Here is a 15393-nt window from a genome sequence, read left to right on the forward strand (position 1 = left end):
TATAAATTAGATAACTTACCAAGCCTGTGTCCAAATGTGAGAAGAAGAGCGGATATGAGTATCCGGAAGAGGTAGTGCGCAGGTAGAAACTTGAGGGACGCGGTCGGCTCATGCCCGCCCGAATGTCTCCTCATACTGTTGGCTCGACCGGGGCTGAACTACATCTCCTTTTCTTGTAATCATTATCAAATATCGTCCTGTAAGTGGTGGACTTATCTTATCGACAACCTCTGAGGTTATTTAAAGCTAAGCACCGTTCACTTATCCTCTACTTTTGTTTTCCATTTATGAAATAGACTTGAACACTTGCCTTTATCCAACCGTCAACATTTTGACATTTCGTTTTCAGAACATTTTCGTTCAAAACAAACTACGATACTGGCGTCTCCGGAGCAGTCCAATCTTTGCCAGTCACGATTCCCTTCGACTTCAAGTTAAGCTAATTGGCGGTCGCAGGTGCCCTTGTTCGCGTGCCCAGCCTTTTCCTGGTATCTGGAATGTCACCTCGGGTCCTACAACAGAACATTACCGCCAATACAGGACATAATAAGTGCGTCTTAGTATCTTATTCCAAGGCTTATTCACTGAAAAACTATGTCCACAATATATAACTGCATTATAACAATAACAGAAGAACAATCGAGAGAGGTGTTAACGAACTTCTGAATTGTCTTCAAATACCCCTCATACATTCTGTATGTAACAAAGTTGTAATAATCCAGAGAACACCTACTTCTAAACAATAAATGCAATCACATATTTCATATTACTATGTCTACTCTTGTAGAGGAATAAGGTGTCCGTGAGTATCAGCCACCAGCGATGAGATATGAAGCTATGCGGAAAAAAATCCAATACGTTTCCAGCACAATTATTCAATGGGGCTCGAAATTTAAACATGCAATGGTCTATACGCAACAGTCAGGTAATGGAATTGGAAATATTCATCTAATAAGAGTTTCTTAATAAATGCTAAGTGTTATTACATCTAATTAAACTTTATGTTCTAGCAGCCATCGACATACTTAGCCGCCTCGTCTCTTTATGATTGAATGCGATGCAGCTTGACGAGTCTAGGTACTTAATAAATAAAACCCACCACGACAACCCCAATGATTGATTTATTTGAATAATGATGTTTTTGTCTCGACCTTCCATTGACGGCTTTAAGGCATCCGATACACATATATATAAACTTTTGGATGCGTGGTGACATTTTTCATTTTGACATATTCTATACGTCAAATTTTATTTTAAAGCAAAAGAACATATTCAAACTGTAATTACTGTATGTTCAATGAACTGTTGGTCATTCTATTGACATATTAGCAGCCAGACGAACACTTATGATTTATATAGGCCTACAAATAAGTGATAACCGACATTTGATGGCTAATTACTTAAAAGATTTATAATATAATGGTTGAAATTATTTCGAAGCTGACTTTTGACTTCTAGTCGTTATAGAACATGTGTTTTTGTAAGAGAAGATAAAATTAACATTGTTTTGGTATTTGAACATTGAAGGGACACAATATTCGTTGATGCCAAACTAGTTTTAATTTTAGATCATAGTTATGATTAATTCACTTGCCTTTATTGGTTAAAAAATAAGAATGATATTTGTGTTCAGATAACTTTTGAACGTTTACAAATTTGTTTTAAATTGGTAGCTACGTGGCCACAAATTCCCAAGTTAAAAAAGCGCCAAAATATCGATTATATTATTTTTCAGTTAATTTTAAAATATAATAAAGCATTAGAAATTCACAAAACTACTTGACGTCATAACGCATAAATCTTTACCGTTAATGTTGATTGAGGTACAAAAAAAAGCCAGCTTATGTGTTGGCCTGATTCTGTTCGTGTTTTTTTTATTGCACCACAATTAGGAACATATACAATCTTCACAGCTGTGCAGCAAGCAATTTAATGCAACGATCGCTCGGTGTTGTCTATTAAGCATTATTTCCACAAATTAACGAATGTATTTCTTATGTCATTATCTAAAAATAAAATTCAGTTCCCTATTTCGATTATAAATTCTTTTGCTGTAATCGAAAACAAAATAATTAAGGAGCGGTCAAATTATCAATATTTCCCACTCAAAATACATAAAACAAAATCAAATAATAATCATACAATAATCTTCATTTCCCTATAAATGAAACAAAACAATATTGTTGAGAGAAAACTATGTAACAAGACGGCAAACATTACTCTTCTTCTAATGAACTGAAACAAATCTCACTTCAGTGCGGATATCTCATTAGTAAGACATTTTAAAAGAAGTAATTCTGTTTTAATTTGTATTAAGCTAAATGAACGTTTGTACAGGTGGTCTACCCCAACATTTTCATAAGCAACAATAATGAATATTATCGAATGATGTGAAAAAAACCCTGAATATGTCACTTCGAAAACATTCTGGTGAAATAAGAATATTGACAATGTTCATAAGAAATGTGGCTCAGCTCTAACATGATATGATATTTGGTCAATTAACTTCACTATTCTTTGGCTAATTCTTTGTCAAATATCTCACGTGTGTGTTTCCAAGCAAAAAAACGAACAATTTCTAAGTTGCAGACAATATTCACATACCAGGAAATGCGTGTATGCGTGCAGTGATATAACTGACTTAGTCTTCCATCGATGCCAGGAAATGGGATGATGACTAGCCAGAAGTAATTTCTCTCCGCCTGAAATATCCAAGGGGTAAATGAGTATAAATGGTCGTGGTAATATATAGGTAATTGAGATGAAGCTGACTTGCTCAGCTGGCGTCTACAGATGTCGTCTGCACTAATTTCGCACTGCAGGGGAGGATGGGGGCTTTGTAGGCTGGACAAAGAAGGAATACCTTGTCAACAGTACTATTGATATACTGACGTATGTATCATACATATTGATTTTTATTTTCTGAGTACTCATTTTGTGACGATGGTATATGCCCCAAATAACAGTTGTTAGCACGTACTTGTTCAAATGGTTACAACAATTTTACTTAATACTATATATGGACCATATACATTTTAAAACTATTTGCACCCGTATGCATTCAAAACATCGTAAAATCATGATTAATCGGAAATGCCCGGACATGCGAATTTCTCCAGCCTATGAGTACATACATACTGGTCTTATTGTGTGTGACACAATATGACATGGTAGCATATTATTTATGTATATTCATTTCCGGAATAAATCGTGCCGAACACACATGAGAAAGAAACAGTGAATTAAAAGTTCAGGAGTTAAATATACACGAACTCTGGGCTTATAATAAAGTTAAGTAAGGCCTCAAGTTCATGATGATGCTATAGAAATTAACCGTTACACTATACGTACCATGTTTTATACAGACAAAATCAATCTAAATATGCTGAATTGATGAACAGATGAAATAATGAATTATGAATAATGTGTAAACAGGATCTTTGTTATATAAAATCAAATGTCTTGTATGGACATGTCATAGATCGACAATAATGTGAAACACACACACTCTGACTATTGACATTTACAAATTACTGCAATAAAGGGGGTAAAAAGGTGATATTTTGTCAGGATTTGACAATTAAGGCCCATAATTAAGAATGATGTAATGTTGATTTTTTTGCTTAAAAACTTTGTATCCAAATATTGTAAATATTAAACAGGACATGACCAAGTTAAGACAGAGAAGGTTCATTGTTACAAAGTATTGAAAATATTAGACAGGGCATATTCAAGGTATAGCATACACGGTGTATCTTTGTCAAGTATTGTAAATATTAGACAGGACATATTCAAGTTATAGCATACACGGTGTATCATTATCAAGTATTGTTAATATCAGACAGGACATATTTAAGTTATAGCATACACGGTGTATCATTATCAAGCATTGTAAATATTAGACAGGACATATTCAAGTTATAGCATACACGGTGTATCATTATCAAGTATTGTTAATATCAGACAGGACATATTTAAGTTATAGCATACACGGTGTATAATTATCAAGTATTGTTAATATCAGACAGGACATATTTAAGTTATAGCAGACACGGTGTATCATTATCAAGCATTGTAAATATTGTTAATATCAGACAGGACATATTTAAGTTATAGCATACACGGTGTATCGCTATCAAGTATTGTAAATATTAGACAGGACATATTCAAGTTATAGCATACACGGTGTATCGTTATCAAGCATTGTTAATATCAGACAGGACATATTTAAGTTATAGCATACACGGTGTATCGTTATCAAGTATTGTAAATATTAGACAGGACATATTCAAGTTATAGCATACACGGTGTATCATTATCAAGTATTGTTAATATCAGACAGGACATATTCAAGTTATAGCATACACGGTGTATCGTTATCAAGCATTGTTAATATCAGACAGGACATATTTAAGTTATAGCATACACGGTGTATCGTTATCAAGCATTGTTAATATCAGACAGGACATGATCAAGCTAGGACAGAAAGGGTGTATTGTTTCCAAGTATTGTTAGTATTAGAACGGACATGATCATGTTAGGACAGAGGAAGTTGCATTGTTAACAAGTATTGTTAAACTTTGACAGGGCATGATCGAGTTAGGACAGGGAAATGCACATTGATACCCAGTATAATAAATTTTAGACAGGACATGATCAAGTTAGGATTGAGAAAGGTGCATGACTATCCAATATAATAAAATTTAGACAGGACATGATCAAGTTAGGAAAAAGAAAGGTGCATGGCTATCCAGTATAATAAAATTTAGACAGGACATGATCAAGTAAGGAAAAAGAAAGGTGCATGGCTATCCAGTATAATAAAATTTAACAGAGAGCGTGTTTTAATATTGTTACTACGTATCGTTAATATTAGACAGGGCATGATCAACTGAGAAGGTGCATTGTTACCAAGTATAGTTAGAATAAGACAGGATATAGTGAAGTTAGGACAGAGAAGGTGCATTGTTATCAAGTATTGTAAATATTAAACAGGACTTGCTCAATTTATGGCAGATAAGGTTCATTGTCACCAAGTCTGATAAAAGGATAAGATCTAAATCAATGCGGGAGACTGCAAACGTCCAAGCGTGGCGTCACGGGTGAGGAGATATCGAGAAATGCTGAAGATAGGCAGTACACTTATGAGTGTGACGAGACAGATGAGGACAACAGATCATATGCATCAGATCAATATGATAACGTTTAGCTATCTTTGGAATGATGTCGCGTATTTCTTCCAGATAAAATTACAACAGCTCTAATAGTTACCCATCTGACAATCGAACAAAGCCTACTTCGAAGGTGCTATGGCTATTGTAACATAGCATAATTTTCACATGCTTCGAAGTATTCATCAATAGAACGTAAAACATAAACATGTATTATTTCCAAGGCGTTGACCCGAACATTTATTGACAATGATAAGTTTGGTGTATGTGTAGTGTGTAGTTGATGTGTCTCTCGCTCAGCATAATGAAGCCTTTGCCTAGTGCTTTTAAAGAAGACATGCAAGGCAATTCCCTTTTATATAAAGACATTGTTAGCTATTTTTTTTCTTCTGCGTAGGCAGCTTACAGCAATACATCGTTGTGTAGGCGTAAACATATGGCAGGTGAATTTTGTCTGTCTAGGGGAAGGTGAAGTAGGATGATAAAGTGCAGCAATCTTGAAGAGAATAATACATGGAACCGAATTTGGTGTGTGTCTGAGAGTGGAATTCAACTTTTTGTTCTTCTTGTTGTTATCAGCTGATAAAACTTATAAGAACATATACCATTGATCTGCTTTTATAAATACAAAACTCAGATGCAATACCATTATTAATACAACAAGCAATCGAATAGATTGCCGGGGTTCTTTTTTTAAGAGAAATCGTCGACAACAGAAACTAATAATTTGTGTACCTTTGTTTGACATATTGATTAACTTGCTTATGCCTTTACCTTGCACAAAAGTGACCTCCAATTTACAATGTTTATACATTAATATGGAAAGAAAATGTAAAAAATACATAAGTCAGTCCTTTTAATAGCTTATTTAAACCATAATACCTTACAATATTAACACTTTAGCTGAAAATATGGATCATTTACATTGTAAACCTAATTTTGCCTGTATCCATTCCGGATTTCCTTATTGTAATATCAGATCTAAAATCACGATTAATCAAAAATGCCCGGACGCGCGGGTAATACTCGTAAAAGCAACACCGTGTTAATAGCCGCCTGTGAGGAAACTGCTGGGAGTAGAGTGTCAATATAATATTTTCTTTTTTTATATTTACGTGTCCTATAGGAGACCTTTGGGAATAATTGTTTAAATAAATTGTCATGAATGAAAGCTGCTTTCCGCATAAACATCGACGGCGTGGATTTATGAGTGACATTTTAATGCCGTTATTCCTATAATTGTTAAATATTGATGAAACGACTTATACATTAACATCACCCTGGTATTATGCATTTATATCTCCTGAGAAACTGATATACTCGGTGAGAAATTAACAAACCGCTTGCTTTGTTATATGGGCAGTTATGGTACTCCTTAGTATTGACCTTTACTTTAATGCTGAACGTATATATCACGTCATGATGTCAACAGTACCTATTAATTTTAAATAATTTTATATCTATTTTATTTCAAACTAAAAAAAAGGATTTATCTGTAGTCAAATTATCCTTTTCCGTTTAAATAGACGAGTTACTTTAATAGTGTTCCAATGTTAATAAATGGTTATGGATCTGTTTAATTGTCTTTTCTTTTTAAATAACAAAAACTAATTAGTTATAATAATTATATAAATTCTCAGGTTTTATTGGTTTATTCGGTTATGTAAAAATCTTAAAAAAATGTTATTGGATTTTCGACATTAATTCACGTTAAGACTTCGCTAAAATTGTTGAGTATTTCTTCAAAATCGGCTTTCATTAAAACAAGTATTTGCCATCCAAATCATATAACAATTGATTTATAGGGCAGCTTTAGGCAAAAAATGGTTTAAATAGTATTCAGTTGTATAAACAATTCAACATAACGAATAAAAACATCTAGCATAATGCAAGTGGTACAAGAGAAAATGCAAGCTGAAGTATATGGTGAATGCATACTGTCTCGTTTCTGACGTTCTTCAAAGCTGCTTTTGCAATTTACAATTTAAAATGATTGGTTTCAACTACGTGTATTGAAGTTTTTTGTAGTTACAAAATTTGACAGTGTTTATTGTTATTAATCGTATTGCAAATAAAATGAGGTATGAGTGCATATGAGTTAATACCATAGAATATACGTCAAACGAACGGGGTATGAGATAAAGTCAAGAAGTAGGTTGTAGGTGTCAGGTGTTTTCAAATTGTGTTGAGCATGAGTTAAAACATGTTGATCTGTTTGATAAACATTTGGACACATTTGAAGACGGTCGAGTTTGTTTTGTCATTTGCCCCTTTTGAGCCGAAGAGAAGAAGTTGAAGTATTATCGGTCTGATGCATGATACTTGTCAAGAAGGCTTGCTACAGAACCCCAGAAATGTGTACAAGAAAGAAAGAGAGGTATGTGTCATCAATTTACTTGCATTGGCAACATGGACTGCAATAATTTCGATATCAGGAGCAGGAAGTTGAAAGTTTGACGCACAAGTGTGTATATAAGGTAATTTCCTTGATCTATGTATTATCATAAAAAATGGTGGTTGTAATGGTTTGTTAACATTTCGAGGTAAAAGAGGTGCCTCTGGATTAAAGGCAACAAGCCAATGATTTGCTCAGGCATGAATATGTGCCATTTATCATTAAGTAGACTTGCTGCAGCAAAAGGGTCATCGACATTAATGTCTCAGGCTGTCTCATCTGCAAAAAAGGCGAATAATAGACCTTATTTCATGCAAAATCTTATTTTGATATATTGAAAGACGAAGCCAAGAAAGAGCATTGAAGGATTCCAGCTGTCACAGAAACAGTGTCAGTTTGTATTAACCTAAAAGGCAATGCTGTTCTTTCGCTAAGATAATAAGAAGTTCCTTGTCTTAGATTGAAAAGAAGACCTTTCTGCCAAAAATGCATTTTCTTCTTTGACTTCGTCAAGAGCAAGACAAAATAAGTGATTGATAGAAATCAGTTGGTTCACAGAGGAATCTTTCGGAATGAAACCAAAATGAAAAGGTTTGGGATATTCAGTTGCTCAAAAAAAGTTAAAGAACTTTGCTGACAACACTAACAGGGATATTTGACGAAAGTTGCCCACATTTTGGGGATTCGACGCTTTATATAAACACATTCGTTTGCTAGTTTCCCAAGACTGTTTTTTACCTCTGCGGTGAAAAAGGTTGAATAGATTACGAAGGGGAAGAGTTTTTCCAGAAGCTATTTCCTTAAAGTGACACTAGTAATCAAAATCAATACACACAAGTATAACAAACATAAACTTGAGCTGCTGATGCAAAACTATTATATGATGGTGAGTGCTAAAAGATTAACTGCGATCAACGATGGTCTCAAAACATAAAAATACCGTATTTTCTGCATCTTTCCTTCAAAATAAACTCGGTATCCTTCATAAAAACCATTGTTTTCGACATTTATTTATCCGATTTGGTATATTAAAACAATTATATTAATTGTGATAAATCTTATTGGGGAGTAAGAGTGCATCTATAAAAACATAACTATTTACAGAAACAGATCCGGTGGTCATGCCGGTCTTTAGAACCAAAACTAAATCAAAGACGTCTCGACATGATGTATTGAAGTCAGTCAAGTATAGTTGGCTTTTCCGATTCAGAAGATTGACCTTGTTGGTATTTCATTCAAATGCCTCAAGGAATGAGTTGGGGAGGCTTCTTAGCTGGAGTGGAAAAGTTAAGTGTTTTAGAACTATCCAAAAACTCAGAAGATGAGGACCTGGTCTCTAAGAGCTTTTCAGCAAGTTTCTCCTAATGAGCTTCCTTTGCAGTTTCGGGAAGTTGAGTCGTGTAATTTTGTTGTTGTTTGAACATCGTATGGCTTTCTTATTTCAAAATGGAACCACGGAGGCTCCTGTGTTCGAATCGTTACAAATTTTGAATATATATATTACAGAATGACATGAGTTGATTGGTATACTAATACGTGCAAATAGTTATAGCATTATTACACCATGTATTCAAATCAAAATCTGCAATGAGCTGCCTAAGTGTGCCGAAGTCACTTTGAGAGAATTTCCAGATTCTACTTTTATAAGAACAGCTACTGGGTTTATTGAATTTTGAACACAAAATATTGGACACTGGAAACGAAGTTGCTGTAACAGTTAAACACAACTTTATTACGAATACAGCTAAGACCTTCTTACAAAGCGCCCAAAGTATTTAGCAGATTTGGAAGTGGCGATTACAACTCGTACATTCATGTTAAGTAAAACTATGGAGTTCGTAAACAGATATTGGATCAGGACTAGACACGTCACAGAACACACCTTATTTTTAAGCACTGTAGAGTCTTATCTTATCAATAAAAGGCAAAAAGACTTCAATATTTGTATAAAAATCTCAAAAATAAACAAGGTATCAAACTCAATTTACCAATTGAATTAATTTCCAGGAAATATCTTCTTATTAAGAAGATTGGATATCGTGATAACGGACTATAAACAAAGGCAATACGCAGTAATTTCTTTAGCTCTTTCGTGTGATTTCCAATTAGATTAATTGTTTTGTATTGAATGTTATTAGTGCTTTGTACGTTTACCCAGCTATATTGCCGTTATGTTTTATATTGACCATATTATCCGACGCTGCCCACTTTCAAAACTAAATCTTATTCTCTGTACTGTTTTTGAGTATGTTTTCTTTAAGTCTATTGAAATATGCTTAAACATATTTCAGGAAGTTATGTCTTGGGAGTTAGCAGCTGATGCATTTGTAATGCAAACAATGCAGAGCTTTACGAAGATTGTCGACTTCATTTCAAAAGATTACTGTTTATTCTATTATTTCCGGTAGTTTATTGCAAAACAAAAAAAAACGATGGACTATTTTCCCATTAAACACGCAGTTTGAAACAGTAAGTTTATTAAACTAGAATTTCACTTATTCACTACTTTCTCATTTCGAGATTTTTATACTGTAAAATAAACGAAAACGTGCACAGTTGTGGGAAGGAAATTCATGATGTTATTTCCAGTATGTCGTAGGTGGCTGAGATTTGATGCCACATTCCAAATAATGAACTCGTATTTTGATGAATAATCAGCATGATATAAAGTTATACATGTTTGTTTCAGTTTAAGCAACATATTTCCATTTGTGAACACAGAAATTATTCTCTCATGGCAAAGCTATTGGTTAAATATAACGTTTCGTGTTCACTGGGTGGAATACAGTCAGCATTGTGATGTGTTTCCGGTGCTGATAGAACAAAAAAACGACCGAGAACACGTATGCAATCGGGGGACGATGCTTGAAACGTAACCGGCTATGAACGTGCCCGAGTGTCTTTTTTCCTATCCGGGCCGGAAATACATGATTGGTTTATTTTCTTGCATTCCTTTGGTATGAATTTTATGCAATTTTAAAACAAAAACACCAAAATACTCATCCTACGTTCTTGACTGACCTTATAACGTGCTATTAATTGAAAACTCTAGAACTGAACGAAATGGCGTAGTTGTCCTCCGTATAATCGCGGTTACATACTATTTATGTATTCATGCGATCGGATGGAACCTACAGTGACAAGCCCAAAACCCAAACATTTCCAATAGTCTTGTTTAATGCCACAATAATCAAAGGCCAACAGATAATCCATCCAGAGAACAGTTTAATTCATTTAGGTTATTTACTTTCTTTTATGTAAGCCTTTTTCCAACATATTATAATACAATAATGATTTCATCACATCCATTTTTTCTTCTTCTTAATAAACCTCGAACGAAGAGCTTTGTTGATCACGAAAGTGAGCTCATAAATACATGAAGTCTTTATTGCTGTTGTGTCTTGTATTACGATTAACAATGCAACCCTGTTCAATCCATCGGCTGTCGATAATGCAAACGAATGCAACATGTTTTCCTTGTCTTATGTCTTCTAAACACGACAAATGCTCATGCCCATATTTCTACATTAACTTTTATATGTAGTTAGCTGCAATCATATTCACCACTTTTATTGACAGTTTCGTCCGCCGGGAAAGTCACAAATAAATTTTTTATAATACTGGCTTATTATCAAAATGAAATTGGTATTTTTATAAGATCATAAACTTTCCCAAGCGCAAACGTATTAATTTGTGTTTGAATTATTTATTGGTGATATAACATCAGTTAAACATGTCGTTAATCATGGCTATGGCGTTTAATGATAATGTTTATCGCATACCTTGACAAAACAAAACAATTACATAGAAATCACAATATGAACCTAACCAATCAAGACCACGGCAAATCGTTAACACCCATCCCCTATTCCATTCCTTACAGTTTCACTTAATTAGCCAACGCATTTACCCAATTATTAAACATTAGAATATTTAGCTGCATTAGTGACTACATGTTGTTGATATAATTTGAGAAACATAATGGTGCATTTGTATTTAAATATCGCATATGTTTTTGCATTGGATCAAAACATACTTATCTTTTTTATATATAGTATGTATGCACTGTGCTGTTTGTGGAGTTTTGTGCTGTTCTTCCATGTTTCTTGTTTGTGATTTTATTTTCTATGTCTTTGGCGTTTACCCAACGGCATTAAACCGGGTTTATATTGAAACTTTTACTGAGCTTGTTTTTGTAGCTTTTCGCACAAATATTGTGATATGTTTCACAATTCTCTTTAAGCTTAGCACGATGCAGATTCTAAGACTTTTATCGTTATTTAAATAATTTAATAAGGGAGATTCCATGATACTTTTTTCATTTAATCACACGAATCATAAGGACGATTGTTATTTAATAATATAATTGCAGTTGTTTGTCTGAAGCAACTTTGTTGTGTCTTAGTGTTAGGAATGAAATTGACCACTGTCCCTTAAGTCATATTTGAACAAACATGGTAAGTTACCATTTAAGACATAAACTATTGTGTCACAATAAAAAAATGGTAAACGTGATTGACAGTGACACTAAATTGGGGCACCTAAGTAGTTATATATAAGTTTTGACTTCTTAGCAATGTCAACACTTTGGATTACTAATGTGACGAAACTGCACCCACCGGAAACCTCAGTTTAAGCTTTACATTCCAATACGGTGCTAACGATGCACACTGGTGCAAGTTAAATAGCCATAATAACCTTAATAGTTCTAATGAAGGTTACATTATGTGTGAACTCTAAACATTGACTTGGGCAAAGAAGTCAATTTCGGTTTTAGTTCATTGGGATTTTAATAATGTTCGGCTATCTCAAAGTGTTAAAGATTACCCGAGATTCGTGTTACTCTTTAAACAAATGCTTAACAGACAATTGTTTTATAAAATATCAATGATAGATTCATAGATTTTTTGGGGGCATTGTTTTATAAAATTTAATATTTTTCAACTTGTCCATATTATTAAGATATTTGTCTACACATCATATTCGACATTCAAGCATAATATAAACCATTCATCACCTTATGTTAAACAATGTTAAGGTAGATAAAACCTCGCTGTGTTTGTTTGAGCGTATCTACAGTTCTTTTTGAAATCAGAAAGCTGTTTACCTAAGGCATATTGTTTTGACTACTGGTCTTGTCGCTGTAGTTTTCTTTGAAGTGTTTTGTTTCGAATTGTACAAGTCATTCTGATGCTATTGAACATCGTTGAAAGCTTAGTTATTATAACATATCGAGTCATATTTTACATGTATTTGCTTTAGAATCTAATTTAGCCAAATTTTGCTCACTCAAATACGCATTGACATGCAGATCGCCATAAATGCATGTACAAAACACGTGTTTATCCTATCCATAACCACTGGTTATTTTAATCAGATTTATAAGATGTAATCTTGTTATATGCTTCATTCGAGAGAAGTGTTCACTAGCTGTTATAACTATTGTATGTGTAATCAAAGTCTCACATCTTCCAACATTAATGAATACTTTAAAAATCAAACATATTATTCTGCTCGGAGACAGCAACATTATAATACAATGAAGAATAGTGTAAAACAAATACTTTAAATTGTACAAGTAACTACAAGTATTCAACGACTGACATCAGACATCATCTTAAACGATTGAATTATGGAGTGCCAACGATGCAGTCATTGAAGGTAAAACAAAAAGATCCCAAATGACCTCTTTTACGAAACTCTTTGTCGGTCAAATGTTTATTTATTGTTTTTAAAATTGTTTAGCAATAAACCGTATGTTTTTTCCTTCTCATAACTCAGTATGGATTTTATTTATCATCAATTCCGTAACCTATACTACAGCACAAATAGCATTTCAGTTGATTAAACAATCAACGTTTTATCTTAACCTATATAAAAATGAAGAAAAACGATATGGCATAATAAAAAATGTTGAGTTATATTGTTCTACAGAAAACAGAGACAAGAATAGGCGCATTTAAGAAGGACATAAACTACATTTTACTGAATGAATAAAACAATTTTAAGTTAATTTTCAAATATAAAGATAATTGTTTAATTGTCTGTTTACTGAATACATATTCAGAATATTTGTAGAAATATTTTTTTGCGTATGCATCATTTGCAGTAAAAGGTACCTTTCATAGGAATTAAACTGCTAATTGAAGTAAGCGTGGCGTCACGGGTAAATATATATTTAGCAATACTAAAGAAAGGCAGCGGACATGTCAGTTTGACGTTGCTGGCTATGACAAAACTGACATTATGCAACACAATCACATGACAAAGTTTAGACCATTTGTGATTGTTATCTTTTCTTCCATGTTAAACATTTGCAATAGCCGTAGTTGTTAGCTATCCGGCAATATTCTTTGGAGGTAATAGGGTTATAGTTATATAGAACAATTTGAACACGCGTAGAGGGAATTATCATCAGTACGTAAAGGAGACTTCTATGGTTCCCAAAGCGGTGAGCCCAACTTTTATTGATAACGATAAGGTGGTGTTTGTCTGGTCTGTCTGTGTTGTGTGTAGTTGGTTTGTCTCTCTTTCAGTGTAAGTACATAAATCTTAGCTTTTGTTGTCTACTGAGCCTGTCCCCGCAGTGTCCATTGTATTATTTTCCATATTCTAACGCAAAGGACATTGTTGGAAGACAATACTACTTTATATAAAGGCATTGCTTGCTATTCCCGTCTGCGTCGTTAGTTAACAGCAAAACTTCGTAGTGTAAGCGCAAGCAATCACAGATTGTGAGAGAGACTGTCACGACTATTTATATATTGAACACTGTCACAGAACTGGCACAGAGATTGCCATATCTTCTAAGTAATCGTGGGCAAAAAAAAAAAAATGTGTACATAATGGCATATACCCAGACGTTTTTATCAATATAATACTGCTCTATTTGTCTATGACTTTAATTCACGATAATTGCACAAAATTGACTTCCAGTTGTATATACAATAAAGAAAAGTTAAAAAACCCCACTTAAATCTAGAAATATGGATAATATTCATCGTAAATTTATTTGTATCTGTGTTTTTTTCAGGATCCCCTTGTCGTAATATCAACTTTGAATTACGATTGTTCGGAAATGAACTGACACGTAGGTTAAAGCAACATCGTGTTAATAGCCAATTGTGAGGAAACTGCTGGGATTTGCGTGTCAATAAAATATTTTCTTTTTTTATATTTAAGTGTCCTATATGAGGCCTTTTCGAATAATATCTAAAAAATCACCTTGAATTAAAGCTGCTTTTCGCAAAAACATCGACGACGTGGATTTATGAGTGACATTTGAAGGCCGTTATTCCTTTAATTGTTAAAATATATTGATGAAACACCTTTAAAATTGACTCATCCTGGTATTATGTATTCAAGTCTCCTGAGAAAATGATATACTTGGTGAGAAATATACATTCCGCTTATTTAATTTTAAGAGCGTTTTTGGTCAATTTTAGAAATGATCGATAAAGTACAATACGGTATTGAATTACACTTTTATGTTGAAAGTATATATCAAGTCATGATGTCAACAGTATCTATTATTTTTCCAAAGAGGAAACACAAATAACTGTTTATAGTTGAATCATCCTTTCCCGTTTCAATAGACGTGCTTGCTTAGTACTGTTCTATGAAAATCAAAGCTTATGAATATGTTTAATTGTCCCTGCTGTTTACAAAGAAAGAAATAATAAAACTTTGATGTCTAATCGTTGGTTCGGTTATGAAACAAAAATGCAGCCTTCAAATGTATAATGTTTCACAATAAATGTTTTTGCATTTTGGAAATAGTTTTATGGTAAGAGTTTCTTTGCTGTAATTGTTGAATTTCTGAAAGTT

General features: G+C 33.5%; 1 protein-coding gene across 5 annotated transcripts in view; it reads right to left on the minus strand.

Moving 5' to 3' along the window:
* The window catches only part of LOC128228324 (protein CEPU-1-like), a 128468-nt gene that overhangs the window by 49462 nt on the left and 63613 nt on the right, over positions 1–15393 (minus strand). For 3 of the 5 annotated variants that reach the window (XM_052939572.1, XM_052939570.1, XM_052939571.1), the window contains exons 2-3: positions 2605–2702; positions 20–512 (exon numbers count right to left, since the gene is read on the minus strand). In XM_052939572.1, the coding sequence (XP_052795532.1) occupies positions 20–134 (115 nt within the window). In that variant the 5' untranslated portion in view covers positions 135–512; positions 2605–2702. Of the gene's footprint in view, positions 1–19; positions 513–733; positions 754–2604; positions 2703–15393 lie in introns of those variants that run through there. The other 2 variants (XM_052939574.1, XM_052939573.1) reach the window with 2 other exon arrangements.

Source organism: Mya arenaria, chromosome 3 (assembly GCF_026914265.1).
Source record: "Mya arenaria isolate MELC-2E11 chromosome 3, ASM2691426v1".
In the NCBI taxonomy this organism is placed as follows: domain Eukaryota; kingdom Metazoa; phylum Mollusca; class Bivalvia; order Myida; family Myidae; genus Mya; species Mya arenaria.